We start from the raw sequence: 13,676 nt of genomic DNA on the forward strand, positions 1-13,676 counted from the left end.
CTTGTCCTGCCTCAACACATTCCACTCCCCACTCTATGGACAGAGAAACACACCCCCAGCTCCACAATCTGCGTCTCTCCTTGCTTCCCTTGGGGCTGGCAGGTGGGAACTACAGGAGAGGGCCAACTGCTAAAGGTGGTACCTTCAGACCAAAAAAACCTTCTTTTTAGCTGCATGTCAAAATGCCACTTGATTTATCTATTCATCATTCTGATGTCACCGACCAGCAAAAGGAGCTATCACATGACTGCAGATGACACAATAAATCACAAATATGAAAACTCAAATATAAATATACTAATTTTTAACAAAGTGATGATTCATACTATACTTACAACTTTCAGCCTGATAGTCTGGCACAAACTGCTCGTCATTGTCAGGTACCTGAGCTGAAGAAAGGAAAACAAAAACAAAAAAAACAAACAAAAAACAAAAACAAGGAAAGAATTAAAAGAAGCCATTAAAGCATAAATAAAGACTCTTGTGCTTAATTTGAAACGCAGCCAAGATTAGAACTAACAATTTTTTTTTCTCATTGTTGAGCATGAAAATTAGGCAAGCACGCCATTTTACTATCAGATGAACCCTGGGGTGAAGCTGTGCGGTACACTGCGAGTCCAGAGCAGCCCCGGCGCAGTGACAGGGGTGGGAGGCCGTGAAGGCTGGCACTGGCCCTGGCCCTGCCTCACTGCCTGCATCAGGGCCCGGACCTACCATGCCACTGGTAAAACTTGTCAGTTTCAAAATAGGTACACATGAAGTCTACATAAAGTGTTTAACATTTACACATCTTTAACCCCAAACTACCACACCTTCATCTTACTTAAAGTGATTCCAATTTCTCATGGCAGTCAGCCAACACAGTAGGGGTTTTTTTTGTTATTATTTTAAATACTCAAAAAGAACTGTTTTACCAAACCACAGAATTCCTGGTTCAACGACAACATTTCAGGCATCAAAAAAAGTTATTTACTTAAAGCAAGAATCATTATTAACATCCATTCACCTTGCGTAAGATCATCTGTGCTTTTAGGAAACTTTTATCACAAATCTGAGCTATAAAATACAATCATTTCACGGTCTGCTGATACATAATTTTGCGTCTGTGGTACCACAGTTCCTTTTCATTATGCGTCTAAGACATTAGCCATCTCTCATACTGTGTTCTAAACTCCTGTAAACCATTTAAGCTGAAATACCACTGAACATACATTATAGGTGAATACATTCGAACAACTGCAGAACATGACACTGAGAAGCGGCATCCTCGGAGCATGACTCGACATCCCAAGAGAGATCCAGCTTATTGTTTCTGAACTTTGTCATCTTTTCCTCAACATACACTAACAAGAATCATCACAGCAAAGCTGCATAAAATTATCTGTTTGAAAATACTATAATTTACACAGTTCTTGTCTAAAGACAAGCAAATAATTCATATGATCTTAATTAAAAGTTAGCATCTGCCATGATCTGGTTACCCAATAAGATTTGAGAGGTAAATACTGGTTATATAATCTTTTATCAAAACTGTGACTATCAAACCATTAAATAAAATACGCTAAATGATAAAATGTAACTTTAATGCTCTCAGAACACTTTTTAGTTTAGGAAGCGTATATTCCCCCTGATATATGTGAACTGCTACTAGTTTAACATAATTTGTTTGAATGAAAAATACATACTTAATTATAATTACTCACAATTTTTTTGAATGTGCACTATAGTACTCTTCATGGACCAGACCTCCACTCCTTAACTCAGGAAATATTTCTAATGACTTAACTGGGAGTTTTTTTCCTGGGTAAAGAGTTCAGAATCAGGCTCATTATACTGAAAAATTATTTGCTCTCAGTTTTAAAATAAACGTTTAAATTCCTAATGTCTTAACTGCAGCAAATACCCTTTAAGAACAAATGACCTTAGGAAATCTGCAAACCCAGATTTGAAAAGAAGTGTAAGACAAATACAAAAAGTGTAATTAGGATTACTCTGGAAAAAAGCACAGCTACTGTTGCTTTGTTGTTTGGGGGTTTTAATTCAAAAAAGAAAACAACACAATACAGTAACCTATCCTTTTTAGGAGAAACCAGTACCTCTGAGGACATGTTAGCTCCTCGAAGTTTGAAGCTGTATAAAACATGTATTTTACCGACCCAAATATTCCCAATATTTTTCATGCATTACATTTCTCTTTCCTCCAGAGAAACCACAGAACTTTTACCAAAAATTAACACAGGGACAGCGTAAGGCCAGACACTAACGCTCCACAATTTCTGACATTTCATGCAATTCACTGCATGCAAATGATCGGCACCTTCCTTACAAAAATGCCAAATGTTTGACTGTCACAGAAGAATCTGACCATGAAATCAAGGTCTCCTACTTAAAAGATCAGTTTCTAAGGATTTCTTACATTTCCAATTGGTTTTGAAGGGTTTGTGAGTACATTCAGTTAAAGGAATTGTATCAAGTAATTTCTTGTTTACAGAATTCCCATCCCACACATTTTCTTAAGCCAGCTATCCTTTTCAAATGCAGCGAGAAAGCTAGTATGACTAATTTTTTTATACACATACATGCATGTGTTTTACATATATACGTGTGTGTGTATATATATATATATATATATGTTAATTTGTGAATCCAGGATATCTAAAAAAGTCTTAAAGAAAACAAAAACCCTCCTGTTGAAATCAGGAGGCTACATTTAGTGATTGCAGAACTGGGACAGCAATCTTACATAACTTTCTAAAGCATACTCTGTGCACCAGACTGCTTCACCGGTGCTTTATTCAGGTTTTATCCGTCTAACTTGACTTACTCCAGAACAAATAAGGTCCTTTTTTTCCCCACCCAAAAAGTAAGAAAAAATAAAATACATCTGGTTGAACTGTCATGGAAAACCAATATATTACTTTAGAGAGATTGTCATTACCCTTGATTTGGTCTGGAGCAAATAAGAAAAATATACTTCATTCATAGATGCCCCAAATTGATGAAGGCATATTTAATAGAGATCAAAGCGCATCACTTTATCAGTACTCTAGAAATAGATGGAGACTACACTGTCAAAATGTATTTTAAATACAACATTAACATAGCCTTAAAGCCTCTGTAGGAAAAGAAATACAGCAAGTTAAGAAGTGTTTAAAACCCTGCCAAATATAAACAAAACAAATAACAACATCCAAAGTGTTCAACCCAGGAACATGTATTTCCTACTGGAATCTAATTTAGTAGCAGCAGTACCTTAGAAACGAGCCCACAAGTCTATACAAAGAAATTAAAAGGGCCTGTTAACTGTTGGAAATGAGAACTTCAACTATTCCTTCACTTAATCTGTTATTATTTTTAAACTAGCAGAACTGAAACTTGCTCATGATCATACTGCAGAAATGCAAGCAACCACCATCAGGCCAAATAAATACACGTCTTGCACCAGCACCTTGCTACAAGAGGGCAAACTGCTGGAATACATCATTCTGTTACTCAAAGGGAAGAGGGCTTTTGTACCTTGAGTTTGGATAAGTACAGGCAGACTTCATCGGAAATTAAACAGACAGGTAAGGACAATTCAACCTGAATGTCTGAAAGGAAGATTTAACTTGCAGCGCTGCAACTGTCTGCACATTTATGTATGCCATTCATTTCCTTTCTTCTTTTATTCACAAATACTGCAGTTTAACAAGGCTGCCATAAAATCTTCACTGGTCTTCGGTTAACATACTCAACACAAGACACAATGCATAAATCACCAAAACTTTTTTTTTTCCATTTTGCCATTCAGAGGAAAATTGAAAAAGATATCCGAAATGATCATCTAACTGAACGAGAATATTTCCCTGAGCTACTTAATTATGGGGGTTTGAGAAGACAAGTATATTCCAAAAGACTAATAAAAGGTTTTGAAGGATATTAAGCACGTGGCTTTTACTGCTAATAGCAGAAGCAGCTACATTAGTTCATTTCACATTCAGAGCCATCAAGTCTCAGACTCCTGAAGCAGACAACATCTGCAGCATAAACTATCCAGGCTCAGCCTAGATTATTACCAAAAGTTTTCTTTTTCTTCTGATAGCTATAATGTCTCAAGAGGATTTGGGAAGTGTACAGAAATGTTAATGATGATCTTGAGGACATTATCTGTTTAGATTTTACAGTTTCACTACCTACTGAGTTAAAACCAGTTTTCCAAAAGCAAACATTCACAGCACAAAAATACTTAATACTTGTTTGTAGTTTTTAGAGCTTTAAAAAGCCTTTGGAAAAACTGAACTGACGGCTCATTTTGAAAATGGAAAGCAATTTGAGAAAACAAACAAAAAAATGTTTAGAACTAGGGCCTGTTAGCTGGCTTTCATTGCAAGTAAACAAAAATAAAAAGTCCCCGCTAGCAAGTATCCAGAACAAAAGGAGTTAATATTTAATTAAAACCAGCTCTATCCACTGTAACAATGACCTGGAGCCAAACAAGGCAGAAGATGTATGAGTCATTCTTTCTGCCAGTGAATGAGACAGCTGATCTCCGAAGCAATTCCTCAAGACAAGCAGTCAGAACTGGAGTTCTGCCTCCATTCACAAAAACACAGTCCAGCATGAACCATGTGGCCCCAACCACAAGCTTTTCATGTCACACCCTTCCAGAAAGCTACAGCAAAGTAAACTTGAACTTTAGGCATAAACACACTGATTTCACTGCTTTGTCTCAAGATGCAGCACAGACCTGCCGAGGAACGTTATTTAATAAATGACAAGTTAAGCGAACTATAAAGGGCTTAAATTTAACTCTTCCTTCTCCCAATCACAAACAGCTTCCAAAAGCTCAGCTGCACGCCAGGGAAAGGTGTTCCTGTTAAAAAACGGAAACTTTCCAGAAAAACAAGAAGCTGCAAACCGCCTCGCTTCACTTAAAACTTTATTTTGGGCAGCAGAACACTTCCTGCGGTACTGTGTTCTCTGACCTCACACTTCACTTTTAGAGCTAAGAGCAATTTGTTTTAAAATATCAATGATTTATTCAAAGCGGCAAAAGAAATTGGCAGGAAATTATATAAGAACAGCAGTATTTTGGCTTCAGCTAAAATAAGACTTCAGGCCTCAACAGTAATGACTCTATTGAGTTTTCTTTGATTCATTGTCACTTCTGAGTATCTGAAAGATTGTGTAAATTGTAAGTATCCCTGAAAGAGCAGGGGCTGGGGGGGGGGGGGGGGGGGGCGGCGGTGAGGGTGTATGTGAGGGTGGTGGTTCTTGGTTGTTTTTTTCCTACGGGAACAACTGTTTCTAACAAAGGAGAATTCAGAAGGCAGAACAGTGACAAATTTCAAGATGGTAAAAAATATTATTTCCCATAAGCACTGGATTTGCTGTCAAAACAATCCAAACCCCTTTTTACATAATGTGAGATGCTCTGACTAATAAACTCAAATGCAGTTCAAAACTAGCTCCAGATTACAAAATTCTTCCTTATGTGAATAATCCCTAGGAATATGAAGATGGGTTTGCAGAATCTGCTCTTCATTTGCTGCTACATTAAAAATGAGAAAAAAGTTAGCTTAAAAGGAATATTCACATCTAACATTTCGCTGCATCTTTCATGGATCGCAAAACTCACTATACCTTTGGAAATTATTGTTTTGAATAAAATGCATTTACTACTCCAGCAAAAAGGAACGTTGAAAAGTTTGTTCCTACAGAGACTTTCAGACTTGTGCATTTCTGGTGGTTTTATTTCTTTTGGGTTTCTTTTTAAAAGAACACACACACACACACCTTTTTACCTAATTAACTAACTTTTCTCCTTTTTTTGTGCACATATATTTAACATCAAGAGTTACAAGTATTTGGAAGCCAAATGTGTTAGGTCACTAGAATAATGATACTAAAAAATGGATTTTTTTTTTTTGTATTACAGATTCCAAAATGAAAATCTTTTCACTGCTTTTGAGTGTCTGCCCCCATCAGATAGCTCTCAGCCACGAAGGTGTAAATTACCATCCCTTTATTATTTTTGCTCCTATAAAAACGTGGATAGTTCTTGCATAAGGCTACATAGCATTTGCCTTACACTGGATAGATTTTATAACTTTTTGGCAGAAGAAAGCTAGTCAGCCAGAGTAAGATGCTACACATCTTCACTGATTTAAACGAAGCCACTCTAACTAAGCTAATATTTGAAGATCTAGTACTTTTATTTAAAAAAAAAAACTTTAAGAACTATAAACTACTTATTTTCATACCTCTTCATTTAATGAAAAAACTAGAAGTCAGCATCAGCTTAGACATCACCATAACACTGCTGTATCCTTCACAGTAGGAGAACAGGACAGAAACTTATTTCCTAAAGTTCACTCCAAATTCGGGTATTACTTCGGAGGAGTAACTTTGTGATAACAAGAACTGCCATTTAAATACTGGTAGCTTGTAGTAGCCCATCCATTGTTTAGCTAAACTGCACTAGAGGCATGAACCTGTTACCTGTAGCTATTATTTCAAACCACTTATTGTTCACGTAATCTTTTTATTTTTTCAAGTCACCCAAAAACATTTTTATTTTTCAGTTTATTAACATCTGAGAAGCGTACTATCTATTGCTTTAAGAAGCAGATCCAGTGCACAAATTCATTATTTGTCTTTGCCTAGGATGCCTTTTACATACCTTTAACAAGCTGCAGGAGAAACTAGCCACTGAAAGGGTAAGTTTAAATAAAAAACTGATTTATTGTAAATCCATTATACCCCAAAACCAAATGCTTTCACCATGGAAAGGAGACACTCACTCACTGAGAATTTTTTCTATCTGTCCATTTTATTCCAGAACAAGAAGTAACAGCTACCATGATAAGCTAACATTAGATTAATATTTGAACTATTTTTATCAAGTCACTGAACAATTGCAACCTGCCAAAACCTATCTGATTCCAAATATATGGAATCAATAGTCATTTTATAATATTATCATGACAAAATGTTGCCATCAAGTTATTTAAATATAAAACAAAAGATAGTATCCGAATAATATTTGCCTTCATTAGCAATAGGTAATTTTAACTATTTCCTTTCAAGTTTGAAGGTTGAAACAATTATTAAAGGCTCCCCCCACTTTCAGTTTCTGGCATCAGGAAACTGTTACAATCTATATTCTGTCCAGCGTAACAACTGACAGAGGGAATCTTATTCAAAGTAAGTTTTATATCAAAATCATTTAGATGTTCTTACATATTTCATGTTAAACAGAGTAAGAAGAAAAACTAATTTCCATAAAAATCTAGTATGCAGCTAGTGGAACACATCTGTAAGTTTTCTGTAAGTCATATTCAGCTTGTTAATTATGGAGCAATAAAATATTAAAGAGGTTACTGAACTGTTTACATTTTGGATTAATTCTTTAATACATGTGAACCTCCTACCATTTTTGGTGGGAAAAGAACACATGTATTTTCTGTTTACTTGTTTACCACCAACTTCTCACAGGTGACACTAACTGTAAAAATCTCCAGGCTAAAATACGTGATGTAGTAAGGATAGCTTCAGGAAAAGCAAACAAAAAGAAACCCACAAGCATTTTTTTGTGTGTCATAAAATGCAACTCACTTTCTTCTCCTAACTAATAAGTAGATTTTTGACCTGGTTACTCCCCAGTGGGGATCTGAACTCGTGGGAGAAACCTGGTCAGCTGCCACTGCTTTTCTTAAAAAGGGTCAAGATGTTTTAAAATTTCATGGTCATTTCCCTGGCTCCAGAGCATTATGAAAAGAAATATGTAAACATTACTGACGCTGCCAAATTGGCAGACTTCTAGCCTATGAAGGTCCAGAAGAACATAAATGGACACATCTAGCCATGGGTAAACAAGTCTGATTTCAAAATCTGTTTCCTGGCTAAACTCATCCCTGTAGACATTTGAGCAGAGCTATAATATCCTCAAATACTAATATATTACAAAGACTACCGAAAGTTGGTTTAGTTGTTTGTTGTAGGTTTTTTTTTTTTTTTTAATAAAAATATGGGATAAAGTTAATAGCTTAATATTTTGGTTTCTCATATTGACTTTTTATTTCAACTTTAGTTTAGCCTTTAGAAAAGCTGTGCAAAGTTTGTGTTTTATGGAACACCTAAAATGATGGCATGGCCTGAAACACATAGATTTCTTAAAGTATTTCTAGAACACTGAAACACCTGTAAATATTTAGTTATAATATGCTGTGGAAAAATATAATTATAACATTATTTAGCTTTACTATCCTCTGCTAGATGAAAAGGCAACTTCTGTTTTTTTCATTTTTAAATACTTACCAGATGATGCTATCTGCTTTTACAAAGGCTCCTCAACCTAGCTGACACTGGACTAGACACCTTTCTCTCTCAAAACCTATCCAAATTTATTCAGTGAAATAGACTCCACTACAGAGAAAAAAAGGCTGTCAAACAATTCATTCTAAAATAAGCAGTGCTTCCAGAATAAAAATTGCCATTAGAGTAATCTATGTACCTACAGAAATTATTAAATCAGTTTTAAATTATTTTTCAAACTTTCATTACTATCTGCACATGCATTATGAATCTACCTCTATTTTTCTGACTTATGATCAAAGAAATTTAATCATTTTCAGAAATAAAAACACCCATGCCAGTGAAAAATCGAACTAAAATTTCTCCTCTCCATCAAGAAATAGTAGCATTTTAACATATTTCTGGCTTGTCAGAATGAATGAGATAACACAAAATAAGGGGTTCCTTAGGCAAATTACCACAGGAAGACAATTACAATTGTATCTGATCATTATACTACAAATATGATCTCAGTACAGAACATCCTGTTTTCAGTGACTAGGAAAGAATCATATTAATTCATAAAAATATATCCTCTGTTCCATTAATTTAAAGAGAACTTTTTGATTATATATAGAATAACTACATGCTAAAAATAATGCTAGGAGAACATCAGCAAAATAAACAATACCCAACAACTTACTTAAAGGTTAAGAACTTGCCTAACTACATATAAAGCTGTTCAAACAGAATCACTATGTAGGCAAGTAATCATCAGCATATTTCTCTTTCTATGAAAACCAACAGCAAGCATTTTACTCCAACATCCCTCCTTCCCCAAAAAACAGAATACCTAGTATATGAACAGCTGTTCACAGTCCAGTATATGATAAAAATTAAACATATGTGAATACTCAGATCCATTTATATCAGGATAAATTTGGAGAGATTATGTTAACTTGCATCAAAATCATGTTTATTTCAGACGCAGTTTACATAAAAATTTGAACCAGAAACACTAAGAACAGACAATACATAAAATTCTTTATGCTTAAAATAAACACTATTATAAATATCAAAGGAAAAAATATCAGAAAACATAGCTGAAGAAAACAAATACACTTCAACAAGCAGAAAGCTACCTTGCATTTTGTTAAAAGTTCTCTTAATGCAGCAGCTCATTTTTTGCTATTGTTAAATGATTCTCTCAACAGCTACTCTAAATTCAGATTTCTACATTATTGTTCTTAAACCTTCTCTCTTCAGTACAATGTGCTCTGCAAGATTATTTGAAATAGTTAAAAGCACAAGCCGGTGTAAAACAGACTGATGTCAGTTTTCCAATCACCCCTTACACAGTCTCACAACTACAAATACAAAGACAAAAATAACATGCAAAATATTTAAAGGTTTCTGGAGGGAAAAAATTAAACAGAAGAAAAATAAAAAAAGAAATAGTACTTTTTAAGTATTCCATACACACCTAATGTTCTGTGCTGTGAACAAGGTGGAAAGAAGACACTTGCACTTAAATCTTGAAGCATCCCGTCCCGATGAACCCAGAGAAACTAATTTCTGCCATCAGAAAAGTACTCCACCAGAACACCAAATAATTATATGTGCTGCTCTAAAGGAAACAGCAAGCCCAGTTCTGGCTGTATGTAGTCTCTCGAGGTACAATAATATAAACCTGATCAATTGCAATTAAAATCTGAACCGAGGCTTAGAACTTGAAGTCTTGGTGCATTAGTTCTTGCCAAAAGCAGATGTGATTGTGAGCTGGAAGCAATTTCTCCTGGTAATTTGTGATGACACTGGGTAGAGCAGCCCCAGAGTCCCCAAAGACAAACTCATCAGAGGCTCTAATGTATGCATGACACATGAGGTGGCTCTTTTAGAGCTCAATTAATTGGGCTGAACATTAAGACAGCAAGTTCAGGACTTTTTTTTTTGTTTGTTTTGTTTCTCCCCCTCCAGAGTTTTTTTCCTCTTTTTACAAGCAGTTTTTTCCCTTACCTTCTGCAAGCCATGTCTCCTGTAATTGGCTCAGATCTTGAAAGAGTTCTGCAAAAAGATGAAGACATGGATAAAAGGCTCATACCTTTAATCCCTTGTAAGATTAAAATATGTTTGAAAACACATTTTTCCTGAAGAACAATGTATATGAATTCTATTTTGGCAGTCAAACATATAGACCACGCAGGTATTTTCGGGTTGCAGTTCCTGATTTTTCTACACCTACTAATCAAGAAGTACATACTGAATTGTTTTATCAACCCTTAAAATAATAACCAGAATCTCAACCAAACTTTGTAGTATAAAAGGCTTATTCAGTAATACATAGAGAGTTAAAAATTATAACCTTTCTTAGAAGGTGAAATATTTCTCCTTATACAATTTGGGCCTCCTCCTGCAGTGTCTGCCCCAGACAAAGCTCTCTCAGACTTCAACAGGAGTCCCGCCGGAGCAATGACTGAGTATTTTTATTCACAGTGTCATAACTATCATATAAAAATTCTGAACCAAACACCTGAGCTGCTGCAACAGCAAATAGAAATGGGAAATCTTCTGTACTTCCCTTTATGTTTTACTTTGTATGACAAGAGAATCGCCACTGTTTCCTCTACGTTGTACTCACTGTACTTAAAGTGAAACCACCTTCTCCATGGACAGAGTTTTGCAGCAGCTTGTATTTTTTTGTAATTCACTGAAATCAATTGCTCATAATGGGTGTAAACCAGAGCAGCATTCAACTTACTTGCAAAGCTCAGAAACTCAGTTAAGAAAATTCTGTTTACTAGGTAGGATATTTCAAAAGATAAATGATTTATTTTTATTTTACTGTATTTTGAGAGAGACTTCCACCTTTATGAATGCTGTCAGATAACTATTTACATACACTTAAATGACAGAGGCTATTCATTTATTCTGTGGACTGATACCTCACGTTCACATTGGTAAATCATTTAACTTAAAATCAGCAAGTTGTTTTCTTTTCAATCTACCCTAAAATAAACTTTTCCAAACAAGTAAGTAGAGATTTTGAAAAGTGTATCCATGTGTCCTCATCCTAGGAAGGTGTATATAGGGGTAAACTGTAGGTCCCTATATACCTTCCTGTATGTCTTTGTACTTGCAGGGGTGTAGGCATAGCATCTATACCGGCCATGTAACCTAAAGATGTGTCAACAGCTATTGTTCAACTACAGTTCTCAAGCTACAACCATGTGAGTGTCTACTGATTGGACCAAGTTACAGATCTTTGGCCACCTAAAACTTTGCCCACTCTAGACCTCCCTTAAACAAATTTCCCAGGATTTTTAACCCTACCAGTGTTACACAGCAATAGAAACGGGCTGCCAGACACCAGGAGCCTGACTAACAGCACTACAGTAAAGCTAGAGTGAAAACCAACAACGTCCACACCAGCATTCTCGCTCCTGCTAACACGGGTGAATGCACACCAGTGAAAAGGATGTTAAAAGATGGGAGGAATGAGGAAAGCCCTGAATCTCAAGAGGCCTTAAGGTGAAAAAGCCAGGTGCCATAACTAGTGTCAGATGCTGCAAAGGCTTGGCTTCAGTGCATGACATCCGTGTGGCACGTGCAGCAGTACCTAAAATGCAACAGGGTAAGTCAAGGAAAGAATATTAACTTTATCATTTATTACATTTGCCAGTTTGTAATCACAGTAGTAAATGCAATTTTCTTGCCTGGTTTATTCAGATTGATTTAGATATATTTACCTCCAAAACAAATAAAGCGGTCTAAAAAAGAAAAGGGGGGGGGGACGGGGGGGACGGACACGGGACAGAGACACACCAACGGGGGACAGACACTGGACAAGCCCTCACCTTCTGAATCATGAGCCAGGTCTCTGTTAATGAATTTTCTTTTCCTGACATTTGTCGGTCTCTCATTACAGTTTCTCCCACGCGGATTCTATAAACAGGAAAGATCAGTTACTTCAGAAATCTTAGGTGGTTTGATTTTTTGTTTGATTGTTGGTTTGTTGGCCTTTTTTTTTCATTTAACCAAGAATCCTTTACATTTTCAAGCAGGGAAATGATTGTCTTGCAGCCTCCAATTTCTAGCAAAAGATACTGCTGAGCACCTAACACCCTCTAAAAAATTCCTGTGTCTAAATGAAACACATTTCTATCTATCTATGTAGACTTCTATTTGTACAGATACATACATAATGTGTTCAAGCAGCAACACAATACCAACCATGTATTTTTAGCAGCTAAAGTACACAAACCTACACAACAGCACATAAATCCCCTCTGCATAAGCTATGCAGGAGAACTCAGATACGAGATTATAACAGACTGCTCTGTTTCCCTGTGTTACTTATAACATTGTTTGCAAAGTCCTGAAAGAAAAAAAAAAGGGGGGGGGGGGGGCGAAAAGGAGTGGGGGGAAATGTTAACATTTGCCTCAACTTCATTCTTCTGAGAGTGGAGGCAAACGCTGCCAGAAACTTTGAATGCAGCTGCTGCTGCTCTTGCCTCTCTCATCCGCTAATCATTTGCATGATTTTTTAATCATCCCCAAAACTGTCTTTAAAAGAACATGATGCTTTATTGAAATAACTAAGAAGACAGGCTCATCTCACAGGCAAAGCTCCCAGCTGAAGAGTCGCCCCTACAGTGGTAACAAAGCAGATAATCTGTCTGCAAAACTCCCCCACAGAAATAAGTCAGAGTCAAGTTTATAAACACCAACTTTGAACTGATCACTCACATTGGTGACCATGTAAGGCACTTGCTGGTCATAAAATCCATCCATTCTGCAGCTCTTCCAGAAGTCTTAGCTCAGTGTTTTATTTACTGGGCATTTGATCTGGAGATTTCCTCGGGATCTGGACTCCAATCAGCCTAGAGGGGAATACAAGATGGCTTTTAGATTGAAAAAAAAACCCACCAAAAACAAAAAAAAACCAACCAAAAAACCCAAAAAACACCCCCCCCAAAAAAAACCCCGATGAATGAACTGCTTGAATGTGCATAGCTAATTAACCTCAGAGTCCCATTCATAAAAACAACCCTTCCTTCTCTGCCTTCACCTGGGTTACACGCTTCTGCCAGGAAAACACGGCGCAAAGGCACTTCGAGCAGCCGCCGAGCCGGGGAGAGGCAGGGTTTATTTACACTCCCCGCCGTACCCCCGGGCGATCCGCGCAAGCGGCAGCCCCGCTCTCGCTAACGTGTGCTCAACTCGTAATGGCGATCGGCGGGGCTGGCCGCGCACCTCCCGGCGGCGGCGCCCGCCACCCGCGGCCGCGCACACGCACGCACACACACGCGCGCGCCCCCCCGCACGCCCCGCACACGCACCCCGCCACCTTCTCCCCCAGGGTCGCCCTGGCAGCCCACCACCGCGCAATCCTGCGGGGCGGC

General features: G+C 37.1%; 1 protein-coding gene across 5 annotated transcripts in view; it reads right to left on the reverse strand.

The window, feature by feature from the left end:
• ETV1 (ETS variant transcription factor 1) overlaps nt 1-13,676 on the reverse strand; it is an 80,195-nt gene that overhangs the window by 53,186 nt on the left and 13,333 nt on the right. For 2 of the 5 annotated variants that reach the window (XM_080383937.1, XM_080383935.1), the window contains exons 2-5: nt 13,021-13,154; nt 12,129-12,216; nt 10,291-10,338; nt 336-389 (exon numbers count right to left, since the gene is read on the reverse strand). In XM_080383937.1, coding sequence (XP_080240063.1) covers nt 336-389; nt 10,291-10,338; nt 12,129-12,216; nt 13,021-13,065 — 235 coding nt within the window. In that variant the 5' untranslated portion in view covers nt 13,066-13,154. Of the gene's footprint in view, nt 1-335; nt 390-1,703; nt 1,801-9,757; nt 10,271-10,290; nt 10,339-12,128; nt 12,217-13,020; nt 13,155-13,342; nt 13,645-13,676 lie in introns of those variants that run through there. The other 3 variants (XM_080383936.1, XM_080383939.1, XM_080383938.1) reach the window with 3 other exon arrangements.

Source organism: Falco punctatus (genome assembly GCF_963210335.1).
Source record: "Falco punctatus genome assembly, chromosome: 4".
Lineage (NCBI taxonomy): Eukaryota > Metazoa > Chordata > Aves > Falconiformes > Falconidae > Falco > Falco punctatus.